Below are 13,921 nucleotides of genomic sequence, written 5' to 3' on the forward strand. Positions count from 1 at the left end.
TAACAGATCTGAGCCACCCACTGATGTGTAACTATGAATCAAACACTTGCTAGTATCGGCATCACTGTTCACAAGGTCTGTAGGCTTCCACACTGCTTTACTGCCTTGACGCCGGCAAGGAGAGGGGTTCGTTCCTCACCCATCAAGCGAGGGCAGCAGGCGTTCCTCAAAATAAAAAAGAAAGTTTGAGAATCCATGCATTAATGAGGGTTGAAATTGAAAGCTTCCAATAGCGGCACAATACAAACCTTGAGAGTACGAGAACAGCACCTTGGCGTGAGTTGACACCAGGGACATCAGGGTGAAGTCAAAGTACTTGGTCCGCCTGCTGAAAGCGTAAAGTGGAAGCATTGAAATTAACATAATGGAAAACAGCATGAAAAAACAACACACAAAGAACAAGAACTGGGTTGGGACCAAGCGCCAACTATCGACTGAATGTTTATTAGAAAGACACGAGACACATCGCTCCTGCTCCGATATAATCAATCGGAAGAGTCAATTATATCAGAGCAGAAGCGATGTGTTTCGTGTCTTTCTAATAGACATTCAGTTGATGGTTGGCACTTTGTCCTGTCAGTCCTTGTTCTTTTGTCTGTTGCCTTTTTCATTGTGTTATCCTACCAACTGGCTCAACTTTCCCTCCTTTTAATTGAAATTAAGTCTACCAGGCTGAAGTGCCCCAGTTACAGCACAGCCCTATTGGGGATGCGATTCAACCGTCATGCTTATAGCAGTTGAGACCTAAACCCATGGCAACAACAACGGAACTTTATTTGTTTGTGTTTTGACGCAGCGCTCGACTGACATAGCCGAACGCTGTGTCAGCGTTTGGCTGGAGCTCGTATTCAATCAGTGAAGCACCAATTGACAAAGTGCCCCTTAGAGTTCTATCTTCTCACCAATGAGCACAGGGCAGTGAACAGGACAAGCTAAGATCTGCCGCCAGTCGACACACCTGGCGGCGTAAAAGGGCAAAGCTGGGTCGTTCCTGCCACGAGACGACTGGACACTCCCGACACTCGAGGACGGGTCCAACAAGTACGGCGGAAGGATGTCTCAACGCCGCGAACACCGAGTACAGAACCATTTATTTTGTTTAGACGCCGAGGTCCCAAAGATGGATAAGAAAAAGCTAAAAAGAAAGAATGCAAAAGGAGCAAACTATAAAAACTGGTAGGAGTCATTAGCCTCATATTGGTAAGAACAAAACTAAAAATGCACCATCACTTTTTCACGTCAATGGCAGATGAGAATTGGTTCTTCGAACTCCTAATTCTCTTAAATTTGTTCAATTTTCAACGGTGTGAACGAAAAATTTGACCAGTGTATGAAGCGCGACTCATTAAATTTTCTACATAAAAAGGTTTTAGAGCCAAACTTGTGTCAAGAGATTGATTGGACCACGCTGCGAAATAAACGCTTACGCAACCGTTGTATTTAATTCATGCGTCGCATTGTACTGACGTCTCAAACGCACAGGCATTGCATATTTTCCGCTTTCTAGTACCTCAACTTCTTCCTTCATCTGCCTCAAGATGGCTGCCTTTAGTTTGGCACAGATGCCACACACTGAGATGTTGATAGTGATCAAAGTTGCCAGACTGAATTTTGAGGAGGGCCAATTTTAAAACGGACTCTAATTTAGAACGCCTCAAACCCCTGTAAGTCGGTCGTCGCGTCGTGGCGCCGCACGTGGGCCACTCACAAGGTTCGCTCGCCCGGCTTGGAGCGCTCCAACCTCTCCAGGATGACGCAGGGCCTGTCGTAAAGCTCGAACAGCCGCCGCACTTCGTCCACGAGTCGCGCTTGGTTCTGACTGTTGCCAAAGTCGATCCACGACTTGCGGATCACGCACGTCCGTCGGCTAACTAGGAAGTCACCAACCTCCAGCGCGTGCACGTGGACGTTTATCCCCTGCTTCGCTCGCAGCATCGACACGAGAGCCTGCACGCACAAAAAACGAGACTTGGGGTGATTTGTGAATTTTTTTCAGCTACCCCAACTAACTAATATGTTTTCTGAATCCCCGGTCCTTACCCTTTCTAGCATGCTATTTTGTATCGCGAAATTCAGAGTAGTTATTTGGAAAATGGCAAATGAAGGTGATGACAAAGCCAACATTCAAGTTATGCACGCACTTTTCGGTGCCGTGACGTCACTGACAGGCACGCTTGCGGGTCGAGCAGACAATCTAGAAAACAAAGTAAGCCGTGCGTCTGTTTTGTGCAGCTGCACGGATGCTGGAGCGAGCTTCCAAAGCATCCATTTGACACCTTCAAACTTCTCGTAATCAGTTGGGAAGAAATTCTACTGCACAAAAAGTGAACCCCTGCCAGCATCACTTTTTTGTTGTTGCCAATAAAGTTAAAGGGCAACTCCAGTCAATATTTTTTTTAATTTCAGATTACAGCTGTTTTTAGCAAAAGCAGTGTCCCTGAATTACAAGGTGTAATTTTTTTTTCTCGATATTGCGTGTAGTTCTATAAATATCTCGGCTGAAAGCTTGGTTTCGGGCGTCTACGGCGAAACCGAAACTACCTAGCTGCTAGAGGAATGGCAACACTGAGCATCAGCCATACGGCCGCAACGTGACGTCACAAGGGTGCTGCGCCAGTGTTCCTTGACTGAAAGCTAACCCGCTTGCTGCCCATTAAAAATCTGCGAATCGGCCTTCTTAGGCCGATTCGCACATTTTGCATTTGAATGCTGTCGAGTGCGTTGCAACTGCTCGTAACCACCTACGACGAGAGAACACAATGGCATGCTGGCGCCATCTATCGAGTAGCCCTGGAACAATTCTGATCTGCGTATAACTAGACAGGAGGGTTTGCAGTATTTGCAAGATTAAATTTAAACACCATCTTTGCAAAATAGTCGCTTACAACGCTGTCGCAATTATCTCGAGCAGACGGTGCAAGAAGGATGTGCAATGTATACGCAGATCGAGTGTGTTCCGGGGCTGCCCGGCAGACGGCGCCGGTGTGTCCTCTCATTGCAAGCGGTCACAAGCAGTTTCAACGCAGTCGACTACACTCGGACACAACAGTCTGGAACCAGATTTTACGGTCGAAGTCAGATCATCTTCGACATAATGCGATTCCATAACGTTTGCCTAGATAGAAGTGGAGCTTAGTGATTGGTTGACCGCAGGCATGCTCCGACAACAACTAAGCCAGACGAGTGAAGTATGGGCATGTTTACATCGACGCAAATGTTTAAAATAAAAAAGGCCTGGCTTGGGTGTTCCATCAAACGCAACGAAAGTGCAGTGTCATGCGACGTGACGTCATGTGATGCCAGGTCACGTGACCATGTCATATAACCTCGGGTCACGTGACGTCACAACCTGAAACTATGACATTGACTTCCCCGCTAAGTTTAACGGGAGAGCTGATGTCAACGTGACATAGTTACGTCATTCGCTCAAACCGACTGGAGCAAGAGAGGTCCGCGAAGGGTTTCCATGCAAAGCCATCACTTTAAGGTGTGCATGAAATGTATACTATAACAAACGGTCGATTAGCGTTAGAACATGCGGCCCTCAAAAATATGCAAGTGCCTGTCTCGTATAAAAAAACAACAAAAGAAAACAGAGTGCGTGAAACCTGAGCAGCAAACAAACAAATGAGCACAGAAACATGGAAAGAGAAAGATTTGGATCAACTTTGAGTCTATCAATACAAAATAAAGGTGCATGTATAGATGGCTGCAATTAAAAGGAAACTGGATTTGCTTTGTAGGAACTAGGGAGAAAATTCTTGATTTTCTTGCTTGGCCTCAATGATTATGAACTATCCTAATTGTGAAAATCGCGATAATTAATATCCCAATTGTGAAACTGCGGCAGATTAGCGTTCATAATCTTATTTGTGCGTGTCACACTTTTGACAATTAAAATAACACGGTTTTCTCTTTGCTTCACTTTAAGTCCTTGTACGCAACAAAAGCCTACAATTCACCAAAAAAGAAAATGAAAGCCGTTTACAACACCCTGTAACGCCGAATTGGAGCGCAGCTCTTGAGAAGGAGGAGGGAAGGGTACTGAGGGGAGGGTATACCCCTCCTCACCTCATCCTACCTGCTACTCTTCCTCCCTCCTCTTCTTCCTCTCCCCCTATTCCTCATCCCCTCTTCCCTTCTCGCTCCTCCTTCCTTCTTTCCCTCCTCCTCCCCTTCCCCCTCCTCTCCCACGTCCTCGTTCCTCCTCCTCCTCCCCGCACGATGCATCACGGGTAATTTCCCATAATCCACCATGCAGGCGTGAGCACAAGACCCTTGTGACGTCACGAGTGACGTCACAAAAGTTCCCGCGCGGCGCATTATGGGATATTTCTCATAATGCACCACGCGACGGTGACCGCCGCTCAAGTTCGAAACGGGCGCCTAAGAGGTGCACTCTAAAAATGCAAGCTCTCTAAATGGACCATTTTTGTGAGATCGGCAAGCTGTAATCAGATCCTTTTACAAATGCTAGTGTAGCCCAAGTAGAGGTATAAATGTTTTTTTCATCTATGCAATGAACTGATTAGGAAACAGAAGTGAATGGAGAGCTAGCATTCTAGACTATGAAACAAGATGAAAGCAAAACTCACCGGTCCCGAAGCAATGACCCGGCTATCCACGAAAATGGAGACGTCCCCACTTTTGGTTTCCTCCTGGAGAAAAGGAAACAATATAAAGGAAAACCTTGACTGTGTGCTTCTGGGTAAGGACATTGTTGAGAAAAAAAGTCATGCCACTAAAAGCCAGTTGGCAGAAACGCAACTCTGGGTAACGCCGCTCTGATCCGTCAGAGGTCGGACTCTGTGGGCAGTTTCAGAGCTTATTTAGGAAGCAACGCCTGTAGGAGCTCAGACTTTTGTCTCATGCATGTCAAGAAAGCAGGGCTGTGCAGAGATACTCAAAAAAGTATTCTGGACACTACTGAGATACTCACAAGTACAAATACTGAGATATATATGTATTTTAAGGCTAAAATAAGATACTGAGATATATTTGTCTTTGATGTAACAGGATATCTTCGAGATATATCTGCAAAAATGACAGAAAGGTATCCCGGAATACAGGTACAGGATCCGTGGTAAGCATGGAGGGAGCAGTTTGTGGCGAATCGAAATGGTAATGCTCGCGTTTGGTGACTGTTGGTGATAAATCGGGCTTTCGTTTCAGGTTTTTCTTCAGTAGAGACGGTTATTCGAGACCTCTCGTCATAAAAAGGTGGTTTTCAGTTCAGCGTAAAAACCCAATGGTTAATTTGTCAGACTAAGTCTGACAAAGTATCGCGATACAAGCAATAAAGAGAACATTTCTTTCACCTAAATGATGCTGCATGGTCCCACAGTGACATTTCTTGTTTTAACGACATTAGGCATAGGTGGACGTCAGCTCGCAGATAAATTTCATTTTTCCCAATTATCTTTCGATTCATGTGACGTCATGTTCTCAAACTTTTGCGTTCTATCCCAACCACCAGCATCAAATTCTCACGGAGTTGGAGCTTTCTGCGATGCACAGTTTATTTACCCGGGCCGAAAAACACGGTTCAAATTACTCACAAATTTTCTGTGCATGTATTTCTTTACCGAGGTACAGACCCATTTTTCAAATGTATCTCAAGGTACAAAGGTACAGGCTGAAAGTATTTCCAAAATACCATCGCGATACTGCCCAGCCCTGCTAAAAAGCAATATGCACTAAGGCATATGGGTTTATGGGGCCCCAGGAGAGAAATAAATTGATTGATTGATTGACCAACGGGGGGGAGGGTTGCTGGCAGCCATGTCAGAGGGATTTTTTTGCCTTCTTTCGCTGCAGCATCCCAGACACATGCATGACACATGTATGTCTGAAATAAACTATTCTATTCTATAAATGTGCAATAGTCACCGTAGTACATGCACAGCGACGACGATACGCAGCAATCGTCCTGTGACAATACATGGCACTCGTCACAGGACGATTCATCACATAGGAACATTCGTCACAGGATGACTCGTCACGCAGGCAACTGGTCTCATCGAGTGCGGAGGGGACAATAGTAAAATGTAAATTTCTACAAATGCCCACATTCCGTGATGAGGAGTTTCACGACTTCCCACTGTGACATGAACCAATGGTTAGAAAAGCAAATTTTACGGTACTCAACATAGGAAAGTTTTTTGGCACTCAACAGCTTTTCTTTTCATGATATGATGAGTCTTCAGCAGGTTCATCTCACTTGGGCCCCCCATGCCCTTGCTGGCTTGAACAACCAATTATGCTGGCTTGAACAACCAATAAGACGAAGTGTTGACCGAGACATGGCTCTCTAGCAAAATACGTAACGATGAACTTTTTTTTTGTGATAAGCAGTACAAAGTTTATCGGCATGATAGGGATTCGCGGACGGGCGGAGGCGTGCTGGTTGCAGTTGCTGATTACATTGAGTCATCCCATATTAACTTAGCATCTAGCTTAGAAATTGTGTGTGTACGTTTCCAACTAAGTCACAGAAACATTGTTGTCTGTGCATGTTACCGCCCACCTACCTTTGCTAAGAATTTTGTGGAGTTATTACATGACACACTTAGCGGGATTGTTTCAAGGTTTCCTAACTCGCAGCTATTTATTTTTGGCGATTTTAACTACCCAAATATTAACTGGTCACAAGATATTCCTATTTGCGTGCCTTATTCTTCTGAAAGCAACGATTTCCTAAATCTCTGTGCAGATTTTAATCTTTCGCAATTAGTAACCGAGCCCACGAGAATTACGTCCTCAGCATCCAACGTTCTTGATCTTATTTTAACTACGTCTAAGGACCTCGTAGAGCCGATCTCTTATCTTCCAGGTCTTAGCGACCATTTAGCCTTGCATTTTTTCCTGAAAAGTCCTAAGAACAATCCTGCTGTTTGTGTCAAACACATCCGTGATTACGCCAGAGCCGACTTTGAATCCATAAACCGCGAGCTATGTACATTCATGGGCTCTTATATGCAGAATTTTTCAGAACGATCGGTTGAAGGCAATTGGTGTCTGTTCAAAGATAAAATTACTTCATTGATCACCAACTACATTCCCTGTCGTGTTGTCAAATCAAACTCGAAATCACCTTGGTATAATACGACTTTAAAAAGACTGTCTAATAAGAAAAAGCGCTTGTTTCGAGCAGCTAAATCATCAATGTCTCCCGATCGCTGGGCCGCGTACCATTCGGCAGCTGAAGTATACAAATTGGCCGTCGATGAAACTAAATATAACTTCTTCAGCATAAAATTACCCTCAATGCTCACTAACAATCCAAAACAGTTTTGGAACTTAGTCAACCCTGCCGACAAACATTTAATACAACTTAAAAATTCAGGCGGAGAGGTGATTTCTGGTGAAGATTGCGCTATGACTTTCAACGAAAGTTTCATCAGTGTCTTTAGTGATTTCTTAGGTGCCAACCATCCCGTACTACCATCTTCTCATTTTTTGCCCATGTTACCAATTGTGTTTGATCCACCCGGTATTGTTAAAATTATTGAAAACCTCAAGCTGTCGTCGGCATCAGGTGTCGACGAGATAAACGCGAAATTTCTAAAAAATACCAAAATGTACTCCTCAATCATCTTGTCATCTTTGTTTCAACAATCACTTGATCATGGCGTCTTACCCGAGGACTGGAAGGTAGGGAAGGTTGTTCCAATTCACAAAGCTGGTGACCGTTTCTCCCCTTTCAATTACAGGCCAATATCTCTTACTAGCGTACCCTGCAAAATCATGGAGCACATAATTTCTTCACAGCTCTCGCGTTTCCTGGAGTGCAACTCCTTCTTTAGCCCTTTTCAACATGGATTCCGCAAATCTTTCTCGTGCGATACTCAGCTTTTAGTTTTCACCCACAACCTCCACTCGGCTCTGGACCGTGGATCTCAGACTGACTGCATCTTTCTGGACTTTGCAAAGGCTTTCGATAAGGTAACACATAAACTACTACTATACAAGCTTAGCCTACTCAGTATTGATCCATATATCTTATCTTGGTTAGAGTGTTTCCTCACTAACAGATCGCAATTTGTAACTATCAATAACAAAAACTCGTCATCGTCCCTCGTTAAGTCCGGTGTACCACAGGGTTCTGTCCTAGGCCCCCTCTTATTCTTAGTATATATAAATGACCTACCTACTAGCATTTCCTCCTCCATAAGCGTATTTGCGGATGATTGCGTTGTTTACCGTGAAATTACTAATGACTCTGACGTACACATAATTCAATCTGATTTGAATGCAATTTCTTCCTGGTGTGATGCTTGGCACATGAAACTAAACACTATGAAGTGTAAGACAATTAGGATTTCTCGCAAAGCAGCACTCTGTCCTAACTACTTCCTATCAAATAACATCCTTGAAAACGTATCAACTTACAAATATCTAGGTGTTCATATCTCTTCTGACCTATCATGGAAAACTCACACCGAATATATCGTTAATAACAGTAACCGCATGCTTGGATATTTAAGACGTAACTTTTCTCTAGCTCCATCATCATTAAAATTACTACTTTATAAAACACTGGTGCGACCAAAACTTGAATATGCATGCTCGGTCTGGGATCCCGGTACAGAAAGCCTCATATCAGCGCTTGAAGCCATCCAAAACCGGTCAGCACGTTTTATATTATCAAACTACCATCGTACATCAAGCGTCACATCCATGAAAGCTAGTCTCTCACTGCCCCCTCTTTCCACTCGTCGCACTATCTCCCGTCTCTGTCTATTCCATAAAATTTACTATGCCAATTCACTCTTGAAAGAACAACTAATCAGTGCTCCCATCTACGTATCCTCTCGCCTCGATCACTGCTGCAAAGTTGGTATACCCACTTCCAGTTCAAATTCTTTTTTCAAATCTTTCATCCCAAAAACATCTCGTGATTGGAACGACCTTCCCTCACCCATTGCGTCCATTGGCGATTTTGTCCTCTTTAAAGAAGCTTTAACAAGTTACTATTCATGATCTGTGCCGGACTAACCATTTTCAGCGTTTTTTGTACTTCCGTTGCCCACCCCCTCTGTAATGCTTCGGCCCTGAGGGTATAATAAATAAATAAATAAATAAATACGACTGGCAGCCAAATCAATTGTTACTTCTGCCTTGCATATACCTCTTCTGTGACAAATCCAAAAACAAGTATCATTATTTTTTCTGCTGCATGTGTACGAGGACCCCTCGTGAAACAGCAGAGCTCCACCTCTCTCTATTGCGATCACCTCCATCCTTTCGAATGCAGTCCGAGTTAAAAAGATAGTCGCTCTTTAATGGCATCCGCATTCACCGTTGGGGACGGAACCAGAAGCTAAAACGTTTGCTACAAATTCTTTGTCATTGAGAAGCGAAAGACATGCTAAGTTAAGATGATAATGCAATTATTGCAAAGGTGCAAGCGAGCTGGAAAAGAATGATGATAATAATCCCCTTCTCCAGGGGTTATTACCATCTAAGATAAGAGGTGACCCACTTTGTAAACCGACCCAAATAGAACAATATATTTTCTTGGGGACGAACTATTGTGGGACCAGTTGCTCGCGTGACGAGTCATCCTATGACGAATGTCCCTCTCTGACCAGTCGTCCTGTGACCAATCGTCCAGTGACGAGTGCACATGTGACGAATGGACCGTATCCCAGAATTTTTTACATACGGGCCAGGCTCCAAGCGTGGACTATGCACGTGGTCTAGAATTGTCCAAGAAAAAGCTTTATTCTTTTTCCCCATTCTAAATTTGCTTCTGCGGACTGTACACCGGTACGGTACCTCAACCCCAGCTACTCCCGTGCCAGATAATTTGGGAATTCCACAACTTCCCCAGTACCACGACCCCCACACAGCCCCGGAATTTCTGCCCTAAAACATTGTTGAGAAACATAAACAAAACCGATTGAGGCCTCCTCAAAAGAAGCAACAACAAACAAGGGCTCACCACACGCTCTGAGACAGACGACGTGCTGCCCGTCGGCAACCTTTCCAGACGTGCGCTGGTGCTGGATGTTTCGCCCTTCCGCAAGGACTGCTCCTTCAGGTGCTTCTGACGAAATTCGTCTTGCTTGAGCCTCTGTAAGTTGAGGCGTCGCTCCCTGCTGATCGTCGCCGAGTCGTGCGCAAGATCCGACGACCTCGACGACTGCCCCGCATTGGCAGACGCCCTTGGCGATTCTGGATGTCGAATCCTCGATGGTAGAATAGCGTCCTCGCTTTGTAGCCTGTCGTCTGCTGGCGTCGGTCTTGCGATGTGGCAGTCCGAGGTGTCGATCATGGAGCTCGTATTCACTTTTGTCCCAAAAACAGACGCCTCGTCCTCGTCGTCCTCGTCGCTGATTGAAACGTGTTTCTGCCTCTTTTGGCGCTTCGTCTTCTTTTCCTTGCGTCTTCGTGTTATACAACGTTCCTCGACCTTTATTGTGGAGAGAAACAAGTGTCGAGATAAATAATCATATACAAATTGCCTACAATAAAGTTAAGGTATAAGCCAGTGGTTCTCAACCATTGATGTTTTGCGGACCCCTTGTGGATCGGCGGCGATTATAGAGAACCCCGTTTGTGGTGAGGGGTGAAAAAGGGATAGGTTTATTACGATAATGATTTAATAAATGGGTATAACTAAGGGCTAGTGTAAAGTAGACTTCTCTCATTGACATACACACGGGAAAACCCGCCCGAAAATTGGAATGTTTCTCCTCAATTTGAAAAGAAAATACTTTTATTGCCAGACTTGACTGATGAGGCAGGGCTTCGAGGACCCTTAGAATGCCTTCGCGGACTAGAAAAAGTCCACGGACCCCCATTTGAGAACCACTGGTATAAGCAATCTCAGATCGCTACCACAAATGAAAATTTTTTGCTTGTCCAACGGAAACTTAAAGTTGCATTGGCATGTCCTGACCTCAGCAGCCATGTGAAAAGTGTTAGAGAAATGTTTAAATGCTAATTTAGACCATTTGCAACATAAAATCCTGAATAAAATTGCGCTCGTCAACGTTGAAGAAATCAATGACAAAAAATAAGGTGAGGCCGAGTCATCCTTTTGGTGCAACGCCAAAAGTTTACAGACAACGAGAAATGAACACCTACTAAACTCGTATGATGTGGGAATCACAACCGCAGGCCAGACATTATAAACTAGCATTCCACGGTGAATCTAAATGTGCGGAAAGATGTCCGCATAAAGCGTTTATAAAAGGGTTTTTCCTTCCCCTACTATATTTTGCTATTTTTAAAACATTTTGAGCCTATTGCACCATTTAATTAAACTTGAGGAAGAAAACAAAAAGGGACGGACAAACACAAACTTCCAGAAGTTTGTGTTTGTCCGTCCCTTCTCGTTTTCTTCCTCAAGTTTAATTATCCATACCAACCCGCTCGTTCTGTCCTTCCACTGCAGCGTGTTTCTTTGGTTTTGCAAGTACAGAAAAACCCCATCACGGGCATCCAAAAGATGTTTTTCAGGGGGGGGGAAGAGAGGGGGCAAATTTGATTAATGCAAAAGCATTAACTGTGTCTTATGGAGCGAACCGACGTCATCAGCTTTGAAGCTGTGCCAAACGGCAACTTCCCCTGTCCCAATGGAGCGAAGTCTGTTGTCGGTAGCAGAAATCTGATGATAGGCTCCCATTGGCTGGCGCGCGTTAATAGTGAACAAGGCTCCCATTGGCTCTCGCGCAGCGCAGTTCCAAGGGACGCCACCAGAGAAGCCCTCTCCATGGCGGCGCAGCGCACACAGCAGCGCAGCCGCAGGTAAGAGGTGCGGCGGTGCGAGCAATCTTTGGAGAGGCAGCACGCTTGAGTTTAGCGCAGCGCGGCCACTTCACCAGAGAGCATGCTCGTCCAACTACACCACTACGCCGCAGACAAACTAAGGGAGCAGAAGAATGACATTCATGCTTTCGCATTCACAACTAATAAGAAGTGCATCGGTGTCCTCGGACTTTTTTTCCAGAGCTATGAAGTCAAGAGTAAGACCGTTCCGTGAGCGCTGATGTCTGTTCTTGTGGCTCATCGTGTGAATGCTCCCTGCAGCCAGACGATCTGCTGACTTCTCATCACACGACCAATCAGTTCGCAAACTGGATCCACTGTGTGAATACATTTTTACAAGCTCCATATATACTTACGTTGTCTTCCGGTTCAGAGAGGCAGTCTGGGTCGGAGTTACGAACGCAGAAACTGTCGCAGATGTAATCTGCCTCGTCCTCCGAAACGGCCTGGGAGTAGACGTTGATTTCGTGCGCCTCGGCGCGGTGACTTAGCTTGAACCGGCCAACGCCAATGGGGCTCCGCATGGCGTGCAGGTACAGGCTCTTGTTTGGAGCTGCCACAGGGATGAATGGACATCACGGCTGGTGACGGCATTGAAAAGATTGAAGGGGGGACACTACCCAAAAGGGTCAACTTTTGAACCTTTGGCTTAATATGAATGATATTTACAGTATATACCGTCAGTTGCGAGGCAGACTGCAGTGCAAAGTTTCATTTGCGTACATGAATAGTAAAAGAAATTATAGTCATTTTTGTCAGGATCACACTGACTTTGTTTAGGAAAACTATCATTAGAAAACTAACATAATACCCAAACTTTTTTTCTTCACTAGATATGCAGCAGAACGTCTGAACAGCACAACCGTGAAAACAAAATTTCCAAAAAGTACTTTATTTTATACTAACATTGCAGTGAAAAATCAAATAATATTTTAGCCTTTTATGTTTTCGACAATAACTTATTCAAAAATAACTATGCAGTGTAAACTAATGAACTTTCTGGGAATACTCTCTAGTGTTGACGGATGTACATACGGCATTTTTCAAAATCAACCTCTTTTGCAGAAGATTTTTTTTTTTTTCTGGGTAGTGTCCCCCCCTTAACGTGTCTTGATCATTTCTGATAAAATCGGAGACGCAAGAATGTATTTCACAATTGGTTATGGCATTGAAAAATTTTAAGCATGTATCATATCTGATAAACTCAGAGACGCACGAATGTGTTGCAAATGAGGTGGGCATAACATGCTCTGTGTGTGACGTCACATGACACCCTGACATCAAGTGACTCAATGATGTCACATGACCTCAAGTTGTCACAGTCACATAACGTCACGGCATCACGTGACATTGTTTAGCACAACGGCTTTAGCAAACGGCATTCGAAAAATGGCGTCGGCAGTTGCTGGATTCGGACTCTGTGTTCGCATGTGCATCCATTCAGTGTAAACTTCGTTTCCATGGTGACGGTGGTGACCATACCAGACGGACTTTACCGTGCGGAAGGACACGGCGGTGCGGCGAGATCAGGAGCGTGCTTGGGCCCTTTCGCCGTGCTCTTCAATGGGCAGAACGTGAACAAAAAGAGTTTGAAATAAGGACAAAAACCAAGTGGTGGATTTTCTCTAGCACTTAACAGTATTTTGACGAGTCTTATATGAAAAGCATGTTTTTTTTTTGGTGATCTGGTGGCAGTTCTTTTCCTGGAACATGAGTAAGTATCAAACTGCCATTTTTCATTTATCAACAAGTGCTCATGAGATTCCGTGTAAATGGCAATGTAGACTCCGAAAGAGGGAGGAGTGACCACCATCAAACCTTGAGTCTGGTCGTCAATGAAGCTATCGTCCAAGGCGTCCAGACTGCTGTTCTCAGACTCGTCGCTGGAGTGAACGACGTCCGCCGACACGTCCGCCTCCCGTTCTATAAACTGATTGACATTGTTCTGCTGGAAGATAAAAGAGAAACTTGTAACATCTCTCATAACTGTCTTCACTCTAATGACTGGTTCACGCATTTGCCTTCGAGTGCAACCGGCCGTATTGGAGCCGTTTGCGTCAGCTTTCGACGAGTAGAGAGAGTTTCCAACCGCTCGATCGGGGTCCCGTGGTTTATGGGCCGCGTTTGCAATACGAGTTGCGAG

General features: G+C 44.7%; 1 protein-coding gene across 1 annotated transcript in view; it reads right to left on the reverse strand.

The window, feature by feature from the left end:
* The window catches only part of LOC8030710 (Fanconi anemia group M protein), a 48,451-nt gene that overhangs the window by 11,363 nt on the left and 23,167 nt on the right, over positions 1-13,921 (reverse strand). Inside the window, exons 11-16 of the mRNA XM_042288664.1 lie at positions 13,597-13,726; positions 12,135-12,331; positions 9,957-10,417; positions 4,596-4,659; positions 1,709-1,947; positions 249-328 (exon numbers count right to left, since the gene is read on the reverse strand). Coding sequence (XP_042144598.1) covers positions 249-328; positions 1,709-1,947; positions 4,596-4,659; positions 9,957-10,417; positions 12,135-12,331; positions 13,597-13,726 — 1,171 coding nt within the window. The remainder of the gene's footprint in view (positions 1-248; positions 329-1,708; positions 1,948-4,595; positions 4,660-9,956; positions 10,418-12,134; positions 12,332-13,596; positions 13,727-13,921) is intronic.

The sequence above is a fragment of the Ixodes scapularis genome, unplaced genomic scaffold (assembly GCF_016920785.2).
Source record: "Ixodes scapularis isolate PalLabHiFi unplaced genomic scaffold, ASM1692078v2 PGA_scaffold10__122_contigs__length_95168666, whole genome shotgun sequence".
NCBI classification, from domain to species: Eukaryota; Metazoa; Arthropoda; class Arachnida; order Ixodida; family Ixodidae; genus Ixodes; species Ixodes scapularis.